Source organism: Ostrinia nubilalis, chromosome 24 (assembly GCF_963855985.1).
Source record: "Ostrinia nubilalis chromosome 24, ilOstNubi1.1, whole genome shotgun sequence".
NCBI lineage: Eukaryota > Metazoa > Arthropoda > Insecta > Lepidoptera > Crambidae > Ostrinia > Ostrinia nubilalis.
Genome location: NC_087111.1, coordinates 4966717 through 4988843, shown reverse-complemented (window position 1 = coordinate 4988843; position 22127 = coordinate 4966717). Strand labels below are relative to the sequence as shown.

General features: G+C 37.4%; 3 protein-coding genes across 3 annotated transcripts; 1 reads left to right on the top strand and 2 right to left on the bottom strand.

Annotated features, from left to right (window-relative positions):
* Positions 1-4984: 4984 nt before the first annotated feature.
* LOC135083934 (fumarylacetoacetate hydrolase domain-containing protein 2) lies at positions 4985-14137 on the bottom strand. The gene is made up of 5 exons (XM_063978694.1): positions 13642-14137; positions 11622-11841; positions 7022-7186; positions 6297-6463; positions 4985-5202 (listed from the first exon to the last, which is right to left on the bottom strand). The coding sequence occupies exons 1-5, from the start codon at positions 13932-13934 to the stop codon at positions 5028-5030; spliced, it is 1020 nt and encodes a 339-aa protein (XP_063834764.1). The 5' UTR covers positions 13935-14137; the 3' UTR covers positions 4985-5027.
* A 591-nt stretch (positions 14138-14728) lies between these two features.
* LOC135083997 (large ribosomal subunit protein bL35m) lies at positions 14729-15570 on the bottom strand. Its single transcript, XM_063978754.1, has 2 exons — positions 15484-15570; positions 14729-15328 (listed from the first exon to the last, which is right to left on the bottom strand). The coding sequence occupies exons 1-2, from the start codon at positions 15503-15505 to the stop codon at positions 14820-14822; spliced, it is 531 nt and encodes a 176-aa protein (XP_063834824.1). The 5' UTR covers positions 15506-15570; the 3' UTR covers positions 14729-14819.
* A 190-nt stretch (positions 15571-15760) lies between these two features.
* On the top strand, positions 15761-21716 carry LOC135083613 (uncharacterized). The gene is made up of 6 exons (XM_063978312.1): positions 15761-15928; positions 17192-17373; positions 18893-19049; positions 19599-19689; positions 20829-20900; positions 21532-21716. Exons 1-6 carry the CDS (start codon positions 15884-15886, stop codon positions 21714-21716), a joined length of 732 nt encoding a protein of 243 aa, XP_063834382.1. The 5' UTR covers positions 15761-15883.
* The last annotated feature ends 411 nt before the right edge of the window (positions 21717-22127 follow it).

Here is a 22127-nt window from a genome sequence, read left to right as displayed (position 1 = left end):
AATCACCAATGATGTGCAATCTCCATCTGTAATTTTGTTGATCGTTTGAAGATTTCTCAGTGACGTTGTTAGCTGGATAGCTCTTTATTCAATCTGCATTTGTGGGTAATAGATTACAACTGATCTTTCACTTTGTTGAATCTACGAAAGACTCGAGTGTGACTTGGTGACTTTTCTGAACGCTCTGGAAGATACCTAGATCTGTGACTTTGTAAGCTATAGACTTACATAATTCAATTTGCATTTTTATCAATGCAATTTGAAGAGACTTCTGCAGTTCAGAGATTATTTTTTTTGACTTATGAATGATGCACTTGATGTTTACTTACTTGCAATAAATAGTTAGTATTTGGATGTGTACATATTTATTTATATGCATGTAAAATAAATGCTTTATAATTTACAATTGCCTTATGACTAGGGACTTAAAAAGTTCATCGAACACTTAAAACTTTTTGATAAAATAAAGAACACTTAAATAAAATTAATAAAAACGATTTTCAAGCGGGCACTATCGTCAGTCATTAGAAACAAAAAGTTACGGTCCATCGTTACTCGTACTTTTGGTACCTAACATGAAAAAAAATATTTTTTCTCAGTGTCCAGCCTTAGAGATTGCGTAGGCAGTGGCATCTAGGCGTTTACAAATTTCAAATCACTACTTATTCGTCGATAAAATTTTCCAGGTTCCTGTTTTCTTCTGTACAAAAGCCTTACTTTAAAATTATTTTTAATTGAATAACATTAAAAATATAAATAATTATACAAAATCATTGTTTCCAAAAACATAAATAACTACAAGTATTAATCACTAACCTACTTATTGTACTTCTCAATCTTAGTTTCCAAGGTGCCAACGCCTTGAAGCTCGCTGATGATTGTATCTCCAGGCTGCAAGAACTCTGGAGGGTTCCTGAAGACACCCACGCCCCCTGGAGTGCCCGTGAGTATGATGTCACCAGGGTATAGAGTCATTACCCTGAAACAATCATCACCATCAGGTCATTTAGCATTACGGGAAAGGCTTACACTTCCCACGCTGGCTTGGGGAGTATACATCAAACGTTACTAGCGAGCGTGTAAAAAAATGAGATTAACGCCCGTATTTTCAAAAGATGCTAAAAAGAAAAGATGAGCTCTGTGATTGGTTGGTTCGTTTGTCACCCTGTGCGTCCACGCGCAATAGTAGACCTCATAGTAATGTTTGTGAATACGGGCGTAAATGTAATATGACGGATTGTACAGCGCCCCTAGCGGAAACGTTCAAGAACTAAAATTTTCATTTTTTTTAATGCGCTAACTAGTGAGGACCAGTGGCGGATTTACAGTTTTGCCGCCCGTAGGCTAGGGTGGGGTTGGATCTTTATTTAACTTTTATCTTCTGAAATTGAGTAAGCGTCATCTGAAATCTGCCGCCCCTAGGCCGCGGCTTGTACGGCCTCTTGACAGATCCAGGACTGGTGAGGACATTTAATTTTGATGTACTTAAACTCACACTAAGCCAGTGGCGGCGTAGCATGGGTTGGCACCCGGGGCGATCGAAGGATTGATGGTTCCCTATATTTGATAGTCTACATAGTGGTTCACGCGCTTCATATCAGAAGTCGTAGATTCGCATCTCCACAAAATATAATCTCGTGTGCATTAAAATATCTGTTTGTTACCAATCATCATCATCATCATTTCAGCCACAGGACGTCCACTGCTGAACATAGGCCTCCCCCAATGATTTCCATAACGCCCGGTTGGTAGCGGCCTGCATCCAGCGCCTTCCTGCTACCTTTTGGCCAATATTTCTGGATATTATGTAATGTATTTTATTAGAAAAAAATGATTCAATTATGTTTATTGGGAATATGGGGCTGTGGTTGAGGTCTATGAGTCAGTGTTCCATAGTCCAGTTTATGGTTTCAGTAATAAGAGAGTAAACCATCGACTTGGGTTTGATGATGCTCTAACTCAGTGGTGGCCAACCGGTCGATCCCGACTATGAGTCCAGTCGATCGTGGCAAGGCAAAAAATACTACATGATTGTGTACTAAACTATGCTGTTTCATTTAAGATTTCAATAAGTACGAGTGGTAGATCACTCAGGGCTTCGTTAGTAAATAGTAGATCTTATGTCTAATCAAGTTGGCCACCCCTGATCTAATGGGACTCGCCTCAGCTGTCGTTCCCTTTACATTGTTGTCTATATTAGGACAGGATAAAAGAAAAATAAACATTTAAGTACATAAAAAATATTTATTCCAATAACAACAAAATAAATGCTTTATAACACTGATATGTTACTAACTTATAAAAATAGAAAAATACATACTTATTTACATTTTACATGCATTGCAATACATGAAATTAACAATGAGGTATTTATTCGATAAGTGTGCCAGTATTTAAGATATTAATTTTATAATTATTTAAGTAACTTCCTTAAGCATAACGAATCATTATAATTATTACATTAAAGAAGCAAAACTCTTAAAACAAATACCTAAATATCTTGAAAATTAATTACATGCTTCATAATTAACTATAGTCTATCCAATATAGCTTGATTAGAATGACGGCTGTCAAACGAATGTGACTAGTGATGGGTATGTTTCGTACGGTTCACATAGATGTATCGATAAGTTTTCGAAAAAATGATATGAAAAAATGCACCCAATTTTTCTTCATATATCTTTATTCATAAAAATGACAATTATGATTTAAATTTAAAGAGAGTAAAATTTAAAATTCATGTCAAGGGTGTACAACCTAAGTCGTAGTCATTATCATCAGTGTTCTTCAGTGGTTTTTTCCTCTCGCTAGAGGGCGGTGGGCATCTCTTCTAGAGCAACGGTGCTATGAATACCCAAAAAATTACCGGTGATTGATTTCCGATGTTTGATTATTTAAGAATGAAATGTTTTTTGGTTTTTAATAGTGAACATTTAGAAAAACGTATAACTTGACTTAAATATGTTAAAAAATTAGTTAGAATTTTTTTTTGTTAAATATGTTAAAAAAATAGTTTTAATTTAAAATGACTTAAAAACTAAAATTTTAAAATTACTAATGATAAAAACTATTTACAAAATAAAAAATACTTCACCCCCAGCGCCGCAGTCAGGACAGGAATGGTGCCCAAAAGGCTGGCAGCATTGCCACGTTGAATGGCCAGGCTAATTCTCTGGCCGAAATAGCTGCCAGCCTTTTGATCACCGGTCACCTCGGTGAGCCTCTTTGCCAGTTCCTTATAAAAGGAACGAGCGCTTGGACCCCATGGTTTTAATTTAATATGACATTTGTCGATATGTCCCAACACTAACATTTTTGTAACTCCAGATAACCTTGTAGAGACGTCGTTAATACTCTAGCTTGATTTTTATAATTTCGAATTACTACTTATTGGTGTAATTTAACGCTGCATTTACACGAAATTATCATTTTTATTGGAAGCACTGTCGTCGAAAATATTGTTTGTAGGTCAGATGTGAATTATTTCTTGTCCGCCAATATTTAGCTCTCATTGATCGCTACTACAAAGTTATGTCGTTACTTTTGATGACAGCTGTCATTCTAATCAAGCTATATTGGATAGACTATAATTAAAATTCAATTTCGCAGAGATAGATCCAAAGTGACCCAACTCACATTTTACGTAAATATGCACGAATATTATTATTTTGTTTAATGGCTTCAATGGTGCGTATTTGAAGCACACTCCAATATCGAGCGTTAAAAGAGACGCAGTGAACAGTGGAATTTGACGTTTGCCCGGGGATAATTATTTCATTCTGTATTCTCAACTTTTACTAAAATATCAGATAGATCACTATGTTTCTATCTTGTCATTTGTTTTTAAAAGGGTGACAATCGACTACTTTTGACATACAACCCGGTCGAGTTAACTGCGCATCTGTCAGCCATGACGTCACATCGACGCTCTGGTACGGACGAAGCGGTAGGTGTGCGGGTGAGTGCGAGGGAGAGTCGTATTCCAGCGAGATGCGCAGTTAGCTCGATTGGGTTATACTCGTACAGTAGCGTCAAATAGTTTGTGACACCCAAAGTGGCCAAAAAGTTGACAACACTAGGGATGTTATGGATATTATGTAGTTTCGGTTATGGATACGGTTACGGATATAGGAATAGCATTATTCCGGTTTCGGTTACAGTTACGGATATCTGTGCTTTAGAATGCAATTTGCAATAGTTGTCCAACACGGTTCATTCATGGCCGCACACTTTACATCGAATAAAAAGTAATAAAAAAATAAAAATTGATACTAGATGGCATTATAAAAACAAACTATACAAAAAACAATTCAAACTGCCTACATCCGAAACTATCCGAAACTTTGAATCGGTTACGGTTACGGTTTCGGATATTTTTTTATTTCGGATATCCGAAAGTTTCGGTTACGGTTACGGATATCCGTAACATCCCTGGACAACACAACCTTATTCCAATTATAACAAAGACGTTGCGAATTATTGGCTACTTTGGGTGTCACGAACTATTTGACGATGACTCTACAGAGTGACTTTGAAATCTTTGGCATCCTTTTAAAATAAGACTACTCATGATACCTAGTACATTCCCCAAATATGAGACCAATCCAATGAGTTAAACTTTCAATATTTAAAATCTTGTAACGACAGCACAGCAAGCTTAATACTGTGGCATCTTATTTCGATGTATTAAGTGTTATTTTGCAATAAAATGTATAGGCTGATGTGCTGTCGACTGTACAATAGTTTTAAACTCTTTACAAGAGCACACTAATAGAAATACATAGTAAAAATAATTACAAAAATCTCATTGGATTTGTCTCATATTTAGGGAATGCACTATGTATCATGAGTTATGCACGTTTTCACCATCAATCCCTAATTTTTAAGTGACCCCTATGGTAACAAATAACAGGAATTTAGGGGTTACTTAAAAATTAGGGATTGATGGTGAAAACGGGCATTAGTCTTATATTAAAAGGATGCCAACGATTTAAAAGTCACCCTGTATAATCGAACAGCTTCTATTCCTACTTACAACCGCACTGATCGAATTTCACGACTCTAGTTTCCAAAGTGCCAATGCTTTGTATTTCACTGATCAGCTTGTCTCCCGGCTTGAGGAATTCCGGTGGGTTCCTGTGCATCCCAACGCCTCCTGGTGTCCCGGATAGGATGATGTCCCCAGGGTATAGAGTCATCACTCTGTGGAGGGAGGCGGGAGAAAATAAAGTAAAAAAAAGGATGAGGATTGTGATGGTGAAAAAGGTGGTGTATTATGGTTTTTATATCGCCTCATGCTTCATGCCGAAAGGTGCAAGATGGAGATACTTAAAAAACTTGTAACAACTACTTATAGTTGTTGCAATTCACGAAGGCGAATGAGCTTTACATGTGTGGTGGCTCGCTATTGCCCGTTTTTCAAAAGTTTTGACAGACATTACACTATCATTATGTACATGTACACGTACACACATAAGTAAAGCCATTCGTAAGTTGCAAGAACTATACTGTATGTAAACCCGTTATCGCAAATGAATGATTTAATTTGATTTATGTGGTGCATTTCCACTTTAAACACCGGTCGTAACACGTCTCCAAGTCTTTTTAACCGACTGCGCGACGTAAAAAAAGGTAGTGTGTAGTGTTTATGAAATAATTATTGTGGTGCGATCTGTGATATTATAAAAACGGCTAAGTGCGAGTCTTACTGGCGCATAAAGAGTTCCAACGTATCCGTACATTCAAGGTAAAATACAGGGTGGAAACGATAAGTGATTGTGACGCCTTTGTCATAGCATGAGATGGTACGATAACTTCAAGAATACTCACGAGGCCAGTCTAGCGATGACGTCAGGTATCTTGTGTACCAGTTGGCAGGTGTTGCTGTTTTGCTTCACCACGCCGTTGAGGGTACACTTGAAGTCCAGGCACTTTTCATGGCATGATGGTACGGTAACTTCAAGAGTACTTACGAGGCTAGTCTAGCGATGACGTCAGATATCTTGTGTATCAGCTAGCAGGTGTTGCTGTTTTGCATCACCACGCCGTTCAGGGTACGCTTGAAGTCCAGGCACTTTTCATGGTATGTTATGTTACGGTAACTTCAAGAGTACTTACGAGGCCAGTCTAGCAATGACGTCAGGCATCTTGTGTACCAGCTGACTTATTGTTGCTGTTTTGCTTTACTAAACTGTTCAGGGTGCACTTGATGTCCAGGGTACAGTTGATGTTCAGGGTACACTTGATGTCCAGGCACTACTCATGACATGTTTTGTGGTGACTTCAAGAATACTCACGAGGCCAGTCTAGCGATGACGTCAGGTATCTTGTGTATTAGCTGGCAGGTGTTGCTGTTTTGCTTCACCACGCCGTTGAGGGTACACTTGATGTCCAGGCATTGAGGGTCTTTGATCTCGTCTGCCGTGACGATCCAGGGTCCAATGGGGCAGAAGGTGTCCATGGACTGAAAGATAAATTAGATTCAAATAATTTATTAGTGTGTAAACTGTTTTCAGGGCGAATATACACGTCTAGCTTGGCCTATTAACTCTTCGAGACAACACATCGGCTAGTGTTGAGAAGAGGATGAAGAGGGCTCGATAAATGAAAATTGGCTTTTTATATTGGTGTAATAGGTGTTATTTCGCAACAAAATCGTTTGCCTAATTTAATTTTCATCATAATTTGGTCATTAATTTAATCTCCCTCCGATGCAAGATGTGCTCTTGTGCCTTCTATAATTTACTAGAAGATTGGGGGTTCCTTTTACACGGGACTATTCCCATCTATCGTTCCCAGCGCTGAAGCTTAGCCGCCAATAACAATCCAACAAGTAAAGGCCAAGTTTGTCCCGGGGAAAATTAAATTGTCATTGCCTCCGCAACAGAAAAAACAAACAACAAGTTACGTATCAACTTCCCTCCAGTACAAAGCGGATGATATGCTTATCTAGTATTAAGTCTTTGAATATTGCTATAAACGAATGAATGAAACATTAATGTGGAATGTGGAGTAAACCAACCTTCCCCAATATGAACTGGCCGCTATTTTTCTTCTTCTGCCAATCCCGAGCGCTGATGTCCTGAGCCACGGTGTACCCTAGCACGTAATTGTAGGCGTCCTTGGCGTCGATCATGGTGCATTCCTTGCCGATGACCACCGCTAGTTCCACCTCCCAATCTACACTCTGGAAAAAAGGTTTTGATAAAGGTTTTTAACTGTAGTGTCGATAGAAATAAATCAAGTGTAAGAACTCTTGAGTTGGAGTATTTAATAATGGAGGAAACTTGTGGAAGTAAGTAGATATCAGGTTTTAATTTCATTGTTTCTAGATAGGCTATTTATAGGGCTTTTATACTTATACTTTCCCATCATTCCCATACCTACTATGAATTATTGATATAACGTCTCCGGATAAAAAGTGGCGTAAAAACCTCAAGGTCAAGACACATTTTTCAGTCTTTTGTTCATTTCAAGAAACACAATTTATGGTTAAGATTATGTAATAATTTGAAGCTAAAATAGATGCTCATCCACTTGGAACTACGAACAGCTTGTGAGTAACAAAACTCTACAAGAGTTGGTAGTATTTCTAAATAAAAAATATCAGAATTAACAATAGACTCTACATACTCGTAGAAATTTCGAAGTACCTACATATTAGATAGAGCTATTTCACACGATATTATTGATCAGATCACGATCAATTGACTGTGATTTGATTGATTGATAATAATGATAGGGCGAGGCGAATCGTGTGTCTGAGTTGATTTTCAGCTAACCTTTATTCTTTTGTAAACAATGTACTAGCAGTCGCCCGCGACTTCATACGCGTGGACCCCGTTTTACACCCTTCGTAGGGGTGGACTTTCGTAAAATTCGTTGACTGTCTACGCTCTATAAGGAACTAAGTTTGTGTGTTATAGTTTCTGAGATTGAATCAGTGAGTGGTATTTCGTGGTACTTCTTTATTCTCTTGGGCATAATGTAATGATTTTAGGTAGGTACTAATAAACATTCAACATTGTTTCTAGGCGATTCTTTAAGATATCCGCATGACGTAAGATTAGCAAAAAATTACACGCTGTGACCCCACTTTACATGTGCGAAAAATACATAATACCTTCTCATATAGGTAGGTAAACTACACTCGCGAGCAAAAGTATGGAATCACTTACATGAAGTTGTTTCCACGCGATCTTGTGTACTAACGAATTTGTTAGTAACAAAAAAAGTGACACCATTTTAAAGATTAAACTTTTAACTTTAAATTGATACCAAATTCATTTAAATCACACCACTATTTAAAAAGATATCCATGCTGATGTAAATAAGTAAGGAAAAATACATGAATCAACTGTTTTATACGTCGCGAGTTGCGGTCTATTTACCCCTATGAAAGCACGTGTTTTCGGATTTTTTTTTTCACACGTTGATCCATACATATCTCCGCTTCTTTTAACACTTTACCTGGGATTCTACACCTTTAGAAGCAGCACAAATCGTTGCACTATCGCAAGAAGGGCTCAGCCAGCGGGCTGTCGCACGTCAGCTCCACATAAGCCAGTCCTGGGTTTTGAAAGTTTTAAGACGCTTTCGGGAGACTGGTAGCTTTATCCCGAGACCAAGTTCTAAACAGCGCCGGTGCACATCGCAGAGGGAAGACCGTTTTTTCATGTCAACCTCTCTATGAAATCGTTATTTGACTGGTATCAACGTCCAGCAAGAGCTCAGAAATGTTCGTAGGATAGCTGTTAGCGAGTGGACAGTTCGTCTAAGACATAAACAATAGAATTTGACTCCAAAAAGACCTGCCACAGGCTCAAAACTGACGGCAGGTCACCGACTAGCACGCTTTCAATTAGCTCGCACTTATTTTGATGGGAAGGCGAGTAATGGAAGCGAGTTTTGTTCTCCAATGAATGCAGACTGTGTTTGCAGTGCAGCAGTCGAAGAGGTCGGGTCTCCAGGCGGCCTGGGGAGCGATTTGTGCAGTGCTGGTTCGCTGAAACAGTGGCTAATGGGGGTGGCTTGCTCGACTTCCCATCGAGATGTGTACGAGCAAATTGAAAGAGTGCTTATCGGTGACCTGCCGTCAGTTTCGAGCATGTGGCAGGCCTTTTTGGATACAAATTCTATTCCTTATGTCTTAGACGAACTGTCCACTCGCTAACAGTTATCCTATGAACATTTCTGAGCTCTTGCTGGACGTCGATACCAGTCAAATGACGATTTCATAGAGAGGTTGACATGAAAAAACGGTCATCCCTCTGCGATGTGCACCGGCGCTGTTCAGAACTTGGTCTCGGGATAAAGCCACTAGTCTCCCGAAAGCGTCTTAAAACTTTCGAAACCCCGGACTGGCTTATGTGGAGCTGACGTGCGACAGCCCGCTGGCTGAGCCCTTCTTGCAATAGTGCAACGATTTGTGCTGCTTCTGAAGGTGTAGAATCCCAGGTAAAGTGTCAAAAGAAGCGGAAATGTGTATGGATTAACGTGTGAAAGCAAAAATCCGAAAACACGTGCTTTATAGGGGGTAAATAGGCCGCAACTCGCGATGTATCAAACAGTTGATACATGTCTTTTTCCTTACTTCTTCACATCAGCCGGGATATCTTTTTAACCCGGCGAGGATGTGGAGGGGTCAATTTGACCCTACCCTTCATATTTTTGTGTACAGATATTTATCCCGTAGCTGTATGTTGTTGAACGTCTCAGTAGCTGGAGTAATTGAACTCTGCTCTCCTTTGCACGCCACTAGTGAGTCAACCGTCGCCGGTGAAAGAAAATAGACGTGCACAAACGTAAAAATGACAAAATTTTGCCAAAACCATATTGCTCTATTTTATTAACAATGAGCTGATTTGTACCTGTAAATACTAATTATGAATATTTAATGATATAAAATGCCGATTATCAGAAAATACTAATTAATATTATGAAATATGATGAAATTGCTTTTTGTTACAAGATTACTCAAATTTCACTATTTTTTTAGACTTTTAGAATAGCTCTATTATCTAAACATGTATAGGGGTATTGGTGAATTTTTCAATATAAATCTTTTAATTACTAACTACTAGTTAAGTTTCTTGATAAATATTTTTTGAATTACCGCTTAGTAGGGAAAAATCTACAAATCAAATACAGGGTCATGAAGACCCTCCACATCCTCGCCTTATACTTTTTGTACCACATCCTCGCCGGGTTAAATACTGGTGTGATTTAAATGAATTTGGTATCAATTTAAAGTTAAAAGTTTAATCTTTAAAATGGTGTCACTTTTTTTGTTACTAACAAATTCGTTAGTACACAAGATCGAGTGGAAACAACTTCATGTAAGTGATTCCATACTTTTGCTCGCGAGTGTATGTTGTATTATAATTACAACATGGTAAAATCCCAAACATGCTTAGCGTGAGTAGTGTGGTTTACTTGTTGGGTAAAATAACGCCAGCTGTGCCCAAAAGTGAGTAAGTATTTAAACTTAGGTATTCGGAGTATGAATCGCGTGGCAGGTCACCTATGCGCTGGACTGACTAAGTAAAATCAGCAGTGGGAAACCGCGTATCTGAATGCACCAGGCAGTCAGCCAACAGGGAGAGATGGCGGGAGATCGTGCGGAGAGCTGTATCCGCCTCTACAACCGACGACAACGCCTTAAAACCGCTCTGCCAAGAGCAAAACGAATAAGAAAAATAATGGTCATTGACGTGAGGGTCAAAGTATTTTTATAACATTAAAGATAATAAAATACCCGCAGATCTATATCAACCATGATGTACCTGATGCTGTTGATAACAATCTTTGCAGAATCAACGATATCTATTATTAAGATTAGCAACATGCAGGACACATAATATCCACAACAATAAGTATTCATGATGCAAACCGTGCCTTCATTCTCTTCATTTCCACCTACACTATGAATTACGATCTCAAATTGCTTCTGTAATTGACCCCAATTTGTGGGCAGCTTGGGTCAGAGGGATCTTCGTGAATCACGTCAGAAAATTTTGACCTCATCGTTATGGGACCGTTTAGACTCTCCGACACTCCGAGTGTATTGCACGTGTCAGTATTTTGTTTAGTTTGAAACAAATGTAACTTTGCCTAGGGTGAAGAAAGATGTATTAGTTGTTCCAGAGTAGTGATTAAGAAGGAGTTTAACGAAGAAATGAGACATTTGGCGTCCCGATCTAGAGTCAATAGGGACGTGGGAGACCTATTGGAATCGGGACACTGTCAACGGCTACGTCTCATTGTTACTGATTTATTAGGTAAGAGTATAGTAAACATGGTTTCAGCCACTTGGCAACATAAATACCTAACTTTTAACTGACATATCATTTGATATTATCTCCGACAAGTAGATAAAGATTACGTAAAATGCAGTCCTTCGTTAAATACGAAGTAAATAAGATTTAAAGGCTTACAGTAAGCAAAAGTTAAAAATTGTCTAGTTACCTACATAGCAAATAAGACCTTGAAAGCTAGAACAGTGACTTTCCATTTTGTGATGGTCATAGAGTGGATTCTTGGATTCACAATATCTGCTGTTTAATTTCTACAGCCACGTCACATCTGTCGATAAATTATAAGAATAAAAAAAGGAAATTCACCTGTGTGATTTCAGTCCTCAACTTCACAGCGTCATTAGGCCCAATAATCGCGCTGGAGAACTTGCTGAAGATCATCGGCACCTCTGGTGGTGTTAAGTTCTGTTCTTTGCAGTGGTCCAGATAGTTCAGGCCGACGCCAATCACTTTATCCTGGTTTGTGATGGGAGCCTCCAACCTGATTCCACTTAGGGGCACCCCTTGAGGCTTTTTAGCCTTTATTCTGTAAGGTTAAGGTTGGTTTTAGGTTGGCCTAATGCTGAAGAGAAACTGTTGTAACTCGTGTCATATCAACGCAATATCTAATGAAGCCACGATAGTCGAACGGTGAAGGGGTCGGACTGGCTTCGTGGTCCGGGGAACGCGGGTTCGGTCCCCGCCGCCGCTCGACTATTGTGGTGAGTTCACTCGTGATACAAGCATTTAGCTTAGTACGAGGGGCTAACGGGACTATTAGTAATTTGTGCAATAACAAATTACTAAAAGTGGGAAAGAGACTATTCCTAAATTGCGGTACCAACAGTACCCACAACCCAGAATCTATTACGATCTTCAGCTTGGCCGCAAATATAACTATCCAGTAAAGGTTGAATAGTCATGGACATTTGGCCAATAAATCTATCTTACAATATTATGTTGATCTTTTTAAATAAAAATCGCAAAGAAAGGTATGTATAAAATTGTCCTGTATGCTACAGGAATCCTTATTTATACTTAAACTAGCTTTCCGCCCGCGGCTTCGCTCGCGTGGAATTTTGTTTGCCACAGAAAAACAATATCGCGCGCGTCCCTGTTTCAAAAACGGGATTAAAACTATCCTATGTCCTTTCCCGGGACTCAAACTATCTCTGTGCCAAATTTCATTAAAATCGGTTCAGTGGTTTAGGCGTGAAAGCTAGAAGTATAGATATACATAAGAATAAAAAATAAACAAGTGTTGACTAGTGTTAATAGACTAAATTAATTCATATCAACATAGTAATAAAAATAAGGTCAGAGAGACTGATACTTCATTAGAGCATTGTCAGTAAACCTTCTATAAAACTACATTATACAAAAACTTTAATAATCATGAATACAAGTAGGCTAATGCATTCCTGTTTTGAACTAAAAATTAATAGTAGTAGTAGTTCTAAAAAATATTGCAAAAATTGTACCACTAGTTACTAATTTAAACAACTTTTATTTTTGAGTAAAATAAGTTTATATTTTTATTTTGTTTAGAGTTAAGTTTGCCTTAGTTTTAAAAAAAAAATCTGTTTATTGTAAATAAAGTTCTTACATAAGGGAGATACTTAAATGAAGCTGATTTTTATAAAGCTTACTTTTTAATTAAAATTATTTTTGGAGTAATGCAGACCTATAGCTTAGCAAGGCAAGCTACAAAATAAGGTTTGAAGTCTGAGATAAAGTTGTAAAAACATTGTAATTATTTTTAATAGCAAATTGAAGTCATTTAGGTAGGTTTCTTTAATTATAATTTATTTTAATGCCATAAATAAAATTCATATAAAGTTTTTTGTTGTAGTACATTTTTTCATACTAGATTAGTGTAAGTATTATTTGATGCCCTTGCATGTGTTTTACCTAAGCAATTTAATCAATGTGTGATGCAAAATTACTCCAAACTCAGCTATTTTAATAAAACAAGAAGTTAATAACGAAAGTTATTAAATAAAGAAAGTTTTTTAACAATATTATTGTTAAAGTGACAACTTTCTTATCATCAGTTTTGCTATTATAAATGTTTCTTACCTAATGTATCTACATTCAAACAATATCTTACTGAAATTAATTGTGATATCTTGTTTGCTACTGATAAGAATCTGAACGATCTAAGATAATGCATACTGTTGTCTATTGAATAGGCAATATGACTAAAGAGTATGAAAAACAAGTGGTTACTTGCGATGGAATTACTCTAATACTTGTCTAATACAAACTTAAATTAATCTATAAATACAAATAGTAGCTAGAACAATAATCTATCTATCACTAATTCAAACTTAAGGATAATACTTACTGAGAAATCCTTTCTACAGCACAATCCAACTTCAGGATGTCTACCAACTTCAGAGGAAGGGACCCGTCAGCTTTATTCAGGTCTACTACGTCGTCTCCCTCTATATAACCCGCTCTAACCTCGTCCGGTTTGGTGTTGTAAGTAAACTGTACGAGCTTCATATTTCTAGCCTGTGTAACTGAAAAGCACCTGACTGCGCTGAACGGCACACCGATATTGGCGAGTTCTTTACTTATCAAACGAGTTTTTATTGACGATAACGCGCGACTAAACGCCCAAACGCTTCCAGTCATGATCAAGGTTATACCGCGTCACTATTCCTATGAATTACGTAAACAGTTATAACTTACGTAACAGGCAGCGGCGCCGGTAAATGTTTTTCAACCGGCGAGTGAGACCTTGAAATTAGCAATCTAATAAGAATTCTGTTTGTTTTTCTCGCGCTAGCACGAATTTTCAAAAAGTACGCAAATTTGACAACTTTTGACAGCCAGCTGATTTTTGTAAACAACACGCGTTCACTTTATGAAAATTCTTATCAAAATATTCAAAAGTATTTAAATAATTTAAAAACATAAAATCCATTTTGACATTAATTTATCAATGTCATAAAACTGTTACAATATTATTTAATCAACAACAAGCAATGTAAGCACTTCATGAATACTTAAAAATGTTTGATAAGAATTAACGGACCATGAACGCATTCACAACTGAAAATTTATTGTCGCAGCGCTTCGAGCAGTGAATGGAGAGGGTATACTAACTACGAGCTTGTTTCGAAATCTGGCCATAAAAGAGTTAAGAGGCATTTTTTCTCAATATTTAGCTACAGTAATAGTGTATAATAGTATTGTAGTAGGTCAAATAAATTACAATAAGAAAAACGGCCACCATTCCTATGAGCAGTAGTAAATGTTTGAATAATAGACAACGCTTTCACTAAATTCTAAAATTTCGGATTGAACTTAGTACCTAAAGAGCATTTAATTAATAAAAATAAGATGCTTCAATGGATAATTTCCTTAGCTTGGTACTTGAGTCTTGAACTACTTGATTCAAGTAAGCCTCATCAATAAAATACAGCTTTACAGAAACAAAATATTTATTACTAACTATAACTAACCAAAGCAGCATTACACATAGTAAACAATGCCACAGATCAAACAAGGATAAAATCAATTTCTCTGAATAGGTTTCTTTCTTGTAATTACAAACTCTTCTCTGGTGTGGTACGGGGCATACGGATCATCAACATAATACTTTGGTTTTCTCCAGAACTTCGTGACCATTTTGTCTAGTAAAGTGCTCTGTGTTGCGTTACAAAACACATGTTGCCTAAGTCGTCTTTTCTGGGCAGGGGACTTCTTCCACAATCTCTTTTGCCTACCAACTTTAGTCCGGATCCAACCACCCCAGTGCAGTCTGAAGAAACGCTTGATAACAGACTTCGAAGACTTTCTTTTCCCTTTATTGAGACTGAATTTAGTAATACTCCTGGATGGAACTTGCACTATGTTCTTAGAAATATTCAGTACTGTCTGGTTATTCAATAGTGAACTATTGCCAATAGTTTGGCTTAATCCTAAATGCGACAGGGTTTTGCAAGTGGCAAAACTTTTGCAGTCATTGCGAATCCTGGCCGCATTCAAATATGGAATCGACAGAGGCCGAATAGCTCGTACAGCTGAAAAAGAAATAAAATAACCTCCAAACAAACCGTCACAAACAAGTTATCAAAATAAAGACAGAATTAAATAATTTAACCACTGTCACTACATCACAGGATTTAATAAAGTGTATTTCAGTTGTATAAAGCAAGTAAATAAACAAAATAAATACCAAAAGCTGCACAACGAAACATTTTGGAAAAAGGTTATTTCATTTTTTTTTACTTGCTCGTAGTGATGTAGCTTATCTTATTTATTTACAGAATCGAGAAAAAGATGTCAGTCGATTCCCGCTTGGACTTGTCATAGATTTTTTCTGTTAAAAACTTATGGACAACATAAAAACTGGCTGGCGATCTAGATTTTATTAAAATTCGTTGGTTTCAGAAGCACAATAATTATTATCTGATTAATTTGTTTTCAGGAGAAATAATTTATAATCACAATCCACAGACAATGTGGATTCCCATTTCGTTTGAAGCACTATTTGACATTAACTCTGCAGTCTGTGGTAAAAATTCTTCAGTCTCTGATTTTTGACAGCCCAAGTGGAAAGAGATTCAGTGCCGAAAATGTACAAATTTACCAACCATTTAACAAATGCCCACTTGGTTTTGGTACGTATTTATGTAGTTTCATGATTTTCAGTTGTCTTGGCTGAACGCCGTCAGTGTTTTTTATTCAAATTGTTACTTTGATACCTTTCACCAAGTGTCCGTGTTTCGTATGTTTTGATGGTTAACGCAGTTTATTCGCCAAAAAATCTCATGTTTTACTTGAAAACTCGTGTGTAAGTGCTGTAATTTGGGAGTAGGACCGAAAACATAAACACAGGCCTTGATATTGTTGTCCCTTACATAACATTGGTCGGACGTCATATTCGTAAATAACCTAAAATTGTTTTCCAACTTTGCGGTTGATAGCTGTATTTTACAATAAATAAAACTCCCTGTCGATATTTGTAAAGTTTTCATTTTTATGACTCTTAATTTGAACTTTTCTGTAATGTTTACCATACAGGCCTTGAAATTGGGTTCAATCCAATTCTTACTAGCCTTATCTTGTTACTAACACTGTGACTTGGCGACAAATGCAAATCACGAATAGTATGTATGACTGCAATGTAAACTTAGCTGTAGGAATATAATAAAAATTGTGTTGATAATATTGCCAAAACTCATTCCAGTTTGATTTTGTTTATCAAATTGATTAATTAAATAACTTTCAAGTGGCTAAAATTTACATTTAAGTTTACAATATATTTTTAGCCTCTACACCTTAGTTGTTAAGACTTTCAGGTCTCACAGACCACTTGCATATTGCATATATTCTGTAGTGGATGGATCCCTGGGTGGGTACAGGATGTTTATTTACTTATTTCAAATAACCTTCCTTCTGGCGCAGTCGGGTAAAAATAAACTTCTATACTATAGTGGTTTTCCATTTCCCAGTTCCCAAAGAAAGAACTTCAGTTTGCATAGACCCCCTCAAAAAGACTGCTATCTTTGAAAGGTCAATGCAAAGTGGTAGTATAAATATCTTTGGACAATCTCACACAGCGCCATCTAGCCCCAAAGTAAGCAATTAATATGCTTGTGTTATGGGTGCTAGCTTAACGGATATACTACTTGTATACTTTTTTTTAAAATACATACATATTATACATATAGTAACACCCAGACCCGTCACAGAAATTAAAATTCATCATTTCAATTTCTGCCCGGCCGGGAATCTAACCCGGGACCTCTCGGCATAGTAGTCCGTTCTGAACCACTACACCAAACGGCTGACCTAAAGTAGTCATTGGACCAAGAACCTTGATACCTACTTTGGGTATCACTGGTACTGTATATTCTATAACTTTTTTATCCAATCCCCAGGTCAGAAAACAAGTGGGCGACGGATCATGCGCGGCCCTAATCGTGATGCGGGCGCCGCGCCGCTTCGCGCACTACGACAACAAGTGCCCCCCCACGCCGCCGGCCCCCCCGAAGTCCCGCAAGATCCTGTGGGGCACCATCGGGGCCACGGTGCTTACGGGCGCTGCAGTTGTGTATGCCAAGTATGTACAGATTAACTTATGATAGATATGGAGTTTGATCACTCAATAACTGGAAAGGAGAGGAAGACACTGTCTTTTCTTCGTCTCTTCTTCATGTACTATCGGCAACAGTATTAACTGCCCATTGCCAGTCATCTCGTTCTATCGCAAAAAATCACCATTTGATTAGAGCGAGAGCAAAAACGGAAATGGATAGTTAACTGTGTGGCCGTACATTATTTTAGAAATTATTAATTGCATTTCTCTTATCTTGGTAGTCTAGTTTTGAATAAACCTATAAGCCTTCCTAAGTAACTTCCTTCTTGCAAGCAAGTCTTGATAGGCAGACAAAAAATATGTGACCCTATAATCCCCTTCAGAAGTGTGGAACAGTGGAGCCCTTGTAAGATAGTTTCATTCACGATTCTCTGATTGATTTCTAGAATGATATTTTCTACAGTTTTATGTGTATAGTCTGGTCTGTGAGCACGTAGAATTTTGTCCAAAGACCCTCGCACACTCACTGCGGGCGCCCGTCGCACAGACGCGACAGCAATATAATTACGCGCGAGCGATAAGGATGGGTAGCTTGGGGTCATTGGACAAAATTCTACGTGGTCACAGACGTGGCTTTAGATAGGTTTTATTCATTTTATTTGGTATACAAAACAGAACAATATTTGGATTGTTAATCATAAAACAATTTGACAATAAATATTTAGTTTTTTATCATTTCATCAACAATGAAGAATGTTCACTAATTTTGTTTTTTAGCTTTCTGTATTCTCTGTTAAAAATAAAAAATACACGTGAAAGAATTATTTCGATACGTCAATTAGTTTCCAAGATATTGAATTTTAAAAGTGCGGGCGGCGGCCGGCCCGCCATTTTATGCGCGTGACGTCATATTACAACGACTGGCTGATATTTGTATGGGTGGAATCTTGCAAACTGAATTAAGACCCACTTCCAGGCAACCGATTAAGCTGAAATTTCGCAAACACATGTGATTTGGATGACCATGCAATATTATGATGACATGGAGCTGATCTGATGATGGAGCTGGAAGGTGGCCATAGGAACTCTATAATAAAACGATTTAAATGCATCGAGTTTGGGCTCGTTCGTTTTGTATTGATGAGTATTTTAATTCTATATAGTAATCGGGGTCTAATGATGGAGCTGGAAGGTAATTCGCAATAAAACGACACAATCGCATCAAGTTTGGGTTTGGTTCAATTTTAATTTCTGTGATGGGTCTGGGTGTTAATATGTATAATAAGTTTGTATTTACAAAAAAAAAAATTTAAGTATGTTTATATCCGTTTTCTAGTGAGCGGACGCTGTGAATGTACGTCACACGGGGTCACGTGACCGTCGGCGGGACTCAATATCTAAGCGAACTTTGAATGCCTATAAAATCATAACTACTGGGTATTTTTGAATGAAATAAAAACTAATGTATTTGTAAATGTAAAAGCTTAACTGTAACATAGGTTTCAAGTGATTTTGCATACCTAGTAACATTCTCAATTCACAGGAGCAGTCCAGATGCCCGTAACTGGCTGGAGTCAAACGTCCCTTGGGCTAACGACTTCGTGGCACTCGTGTACCAGGAAAACACCACCTACTGGAAGTTCACCGTCAACCAGTTCAATAGAGCCACCACTTGGGTCGGCAACTTTATGTTTGGAAAGGTAAGACTTTTAATAGACTAATTTCCTAAAAAGAAACTTATGCCCGTTTTCACCATCAATCCCTAATTTAAAATTAAATTTTTAAGTGACCCCTTTGGTAAAAATAACAGGAATTTTGTTTACATAGGGATCACTTAAAAATTAGGAATTGATGGTGAAAACGGGCATTAGTCCGTCAATCAATCAAAAAATATGTATTGGACACAATCATGTATTTTTATTTGACAATCAAACAAGTAATTACGAAGTTAAAAATTCCGTGTGACGTCACAAAGTGCTACACTTTTAAGCGCGCCTTGACGTCACGGAACACTTCTTTTGAACTTAGGCTTTATCTCTTTCAAGTGTTTGAACAACCAATCTGATTTCATTATTTCCACATCTCTCCTTGGTGGAAATAGTCTTAATTGCTGTACAAAATCTGTAGGAGAATCGCGTTTTTATCAGACCATGAAAAATAATTATGTCAGTTGACTAAGGTGTCCACTCCATTATGTTTTTTTTAATCTGTTATACTCAAAAACTAAACCAAGTCCTTTCAATTTGCAGGAGGGAGTCAGTCCACTAGACTTCAAACAACAATCTGAACAGAACATAGAAGAGGATGCAATTAAAGAACTAGCTAAGAAACCCTATCAGTGTGAGTTGCAATCATTTTAAATTTTCTGGCTTATAGCTACTCCAAAACTAGAGGTCTAGTTCTTAACTGGGCCAGTGCCTGAGGCACGGGAGGGGTGACATTGACATACACTCAACATCAAATAAATCGCACCTCCCGCGACAAGCACTTTCAAACGTATGCATCCCCACTTCCCACCAATATTGGCATCATTTAAAAGCCTAGTTCTAAACTTCAATTCATTAAAGGAAAGGTTTTTACCCCAAAAATGTATCTTTAGAAGGATCCAGTCACTTCTTCAAAAAATTGGTAGTTACGCGTGAGCCAACTTTTATGGCTATAAAACTGTTAAGTTGCACTATCCATCTGTTAAAGAGGACACGTGAGGTGAGCCCAAAGTGAGGTCTTTTTTCAAGTCACATTTATGGTATAATTATGTTAATCATTTATTAAGAAATTAAATGTGTTTTTAAGGATATTTATTGGGCTTTCAAATAACACCAATATTATTGGGTCAGAAGAAAATCTTTAAAGTTCGCGTCGCGGAAGGTGCGGTTTAAGGCCAGCCAGCAATCAAGAATTCACCAGAAAAAATCACCAGCCTGTGGTTGGTTGTATTTTGATATTTGTACCAATCAACTTTTGAATTATAATAGAATTTATACTAACCTCAGTTAAATTATCATTATTTATTTTAACTAATATACACTCGTAGACATAACTGCACATGCATCAATCACGCTTATGTCTGATAAGAATTATCAGTATTTTTTGGTTGCAATAACAACAAACTGTTACAAAGATATTATTTGGGTTGAAGAAACACAAAGTAATGAAATCATATCACTAACATCGCTCAAATATTTCGAGATTTATTCATTTTTAATGAATAGGACATAAAGAGTAAAGACATGTACAAGTCACCGAAAAATAGTGAATTCGGTCAGATTATAAACTGACGTAACTTAATTCACTCTTAGTTTACAATCTCACGCGTCATATTATAAACTGACAGAGTTCACAATTTCACATTGAAAATGCGGCCAATTGTTGAATTAGCTCCTAAAAACATTATGTAAACTAACTATAATGCACTAAGACTAGAACAATTCATTATTGGTGTGTAACTAACAGCCATAACTTCTCGTGTTGCCTAACAGTGCCACCGCCGAAGTTTGAACCGCTTTACATAGAAGAGAAGAAGATTGAAACGCCTGAGGTTGAGACTCCCGGTTAGTATATTTAACCCTTATTGCTTACACAATAAAGTCCATTGAGTTACAAGCCTGTTTCATTTCATGTATGGTGTTAGAATTACTTATATGGCCCCCTAAGAGCACACAAAAGGTCTTGATGTAAAGCTATAAAAAGGCGCCTCTTTTTCGACAAATCTTCCTAGTAATTTTACTTTCGCAATTTAAGGACGTAGCACATTTATCAACCCGGAAAGGTATCGTAACCGTATCAACTCGAGGCAGTCAGTGTTCTTTGTATGAAACTCCATACTGCAATGCACACTTATCCGCACCGTAACTTAAACGCCTCGCATTTGACAGCTTGCGAAAGGCGATACGGCGTTGAGCCCTTTCCGAGTTGATAAGTTCGCTGTGACCTTTATCGTACTAAATGATCATATTGGTAAATATTTACTCTATATGATGCTTAGTTTGTCTCTATGAGGATAATTTTTGGTAAATAACCTTCTTTATCAATACTCAATCATTTATTTCTTACATAATGAACTGTGGAGCTATTATGTTATAGTTTTTGCAAGGTTTTGATAACATTCTACTTTTCAACACCAAAAACTACATTAAACACAGTCTGCATTCAAAATCATAATAATTTTACTGTAATTTCCAGCCACCCTCATCCAAACAGAGAAGTGTGACCCCCAAACGCCTCCCCCAGTGAAGATCACAAAAGACATGGTGGAATTGGAACACGATATGCATGAGAACACCAAGATAGCTGTCGATAGCTTCAAGGCAGCCACTAACTTCTGTACGGAGTACAACAAGGCGCTGTTTAAGGTTGGTGGATATTAGACCTTATTTACAAATCTTTAGGGTGATATTTGAATATGCAGGAGAACACAATTGACGGTTTCAAGTTTCAAGGCCACTACTAACTTCTGTAGGAGCTGTATAAGGTTGGTGGATTTTAGGCCTTATTTTGTCCCAGTTAAGGGAGGTTTTTGAATGGAATAGTTTAGTCACGATAAGCATGAGAACACCAAGATAGCTCTCGATAGCTTCAAGGCAGCTACTAACTTCTGTACGGAGTACAACAAGGCGCTGTTTAAGGTTGGTGGAGTTTAGACCTTATTTGGTCACTGTTAAGGAAGGTTATTGAATGGTGAAGTTGGAACATGATATTATGCATGAAAACACCAAGATAGTTCTCGATAGCTTCAAGGCAGCCACTAACTTCTGTACGGAGTACAACAAGGCGCTGTT

Bases quoted from the DNA above. Each gene is read 5' to 3' on its own strand.
- LOC135083934 (XM_063978694.1), bottom strand. From the start codon at position 13,934: ATGACTGGAAGCGTTTGGGCGTTTAGTCGCGCGTTATCGTCAATAAAA. The intron at 11,842-13,641 runs GTAAGTATTATC...TTAACCTTACAG, and splicing joins GCTGTAGAAAGGATTTCTCA to AATAAAGGCTAAAAAGCCTC. The intron at 6,464-7,021 runs GTTGGTTTACTC...TTTATCTTTCAG, and splicing joins GCCAGTTCATATTGGGGAAG to TCCATGGACACCTTCTGCCC.
- LOC135083997 (XM_063978754.1), bottom strand. From the start codon at position 15,505: ATGTTTCGTTGTGCAGCTTTTG. The intron at 15,329-15,483 runs GTATTTATTTTG...TTTCTTTTTCAG, and splicing joins GTTTCGTTGTGCAGCTTTTG to CTGTACGAGCTATTCGGCCT.
- LOC135083613 (XM_063978312.1), top strand. From the start codon at position 15,884: ATGTACAAATTTACCAACCATTTAACAAATGCCCACTTGGTTTTG. The intron at 15,929-17,191 runs GTACGTATTTAT...TCCAATCCCCAG, and splicing joins CAAATGCCCACTTGGTTTTG to GTCAGAAAACAAGTGGGCGA. The intron at 20,901-21,531 runs GTTAGTATATTT...TGTAATTTCCAG, and splicing joins GCCTGAGGTTGAGACTCCCG to CCACCCTCATCCAAACAGAG.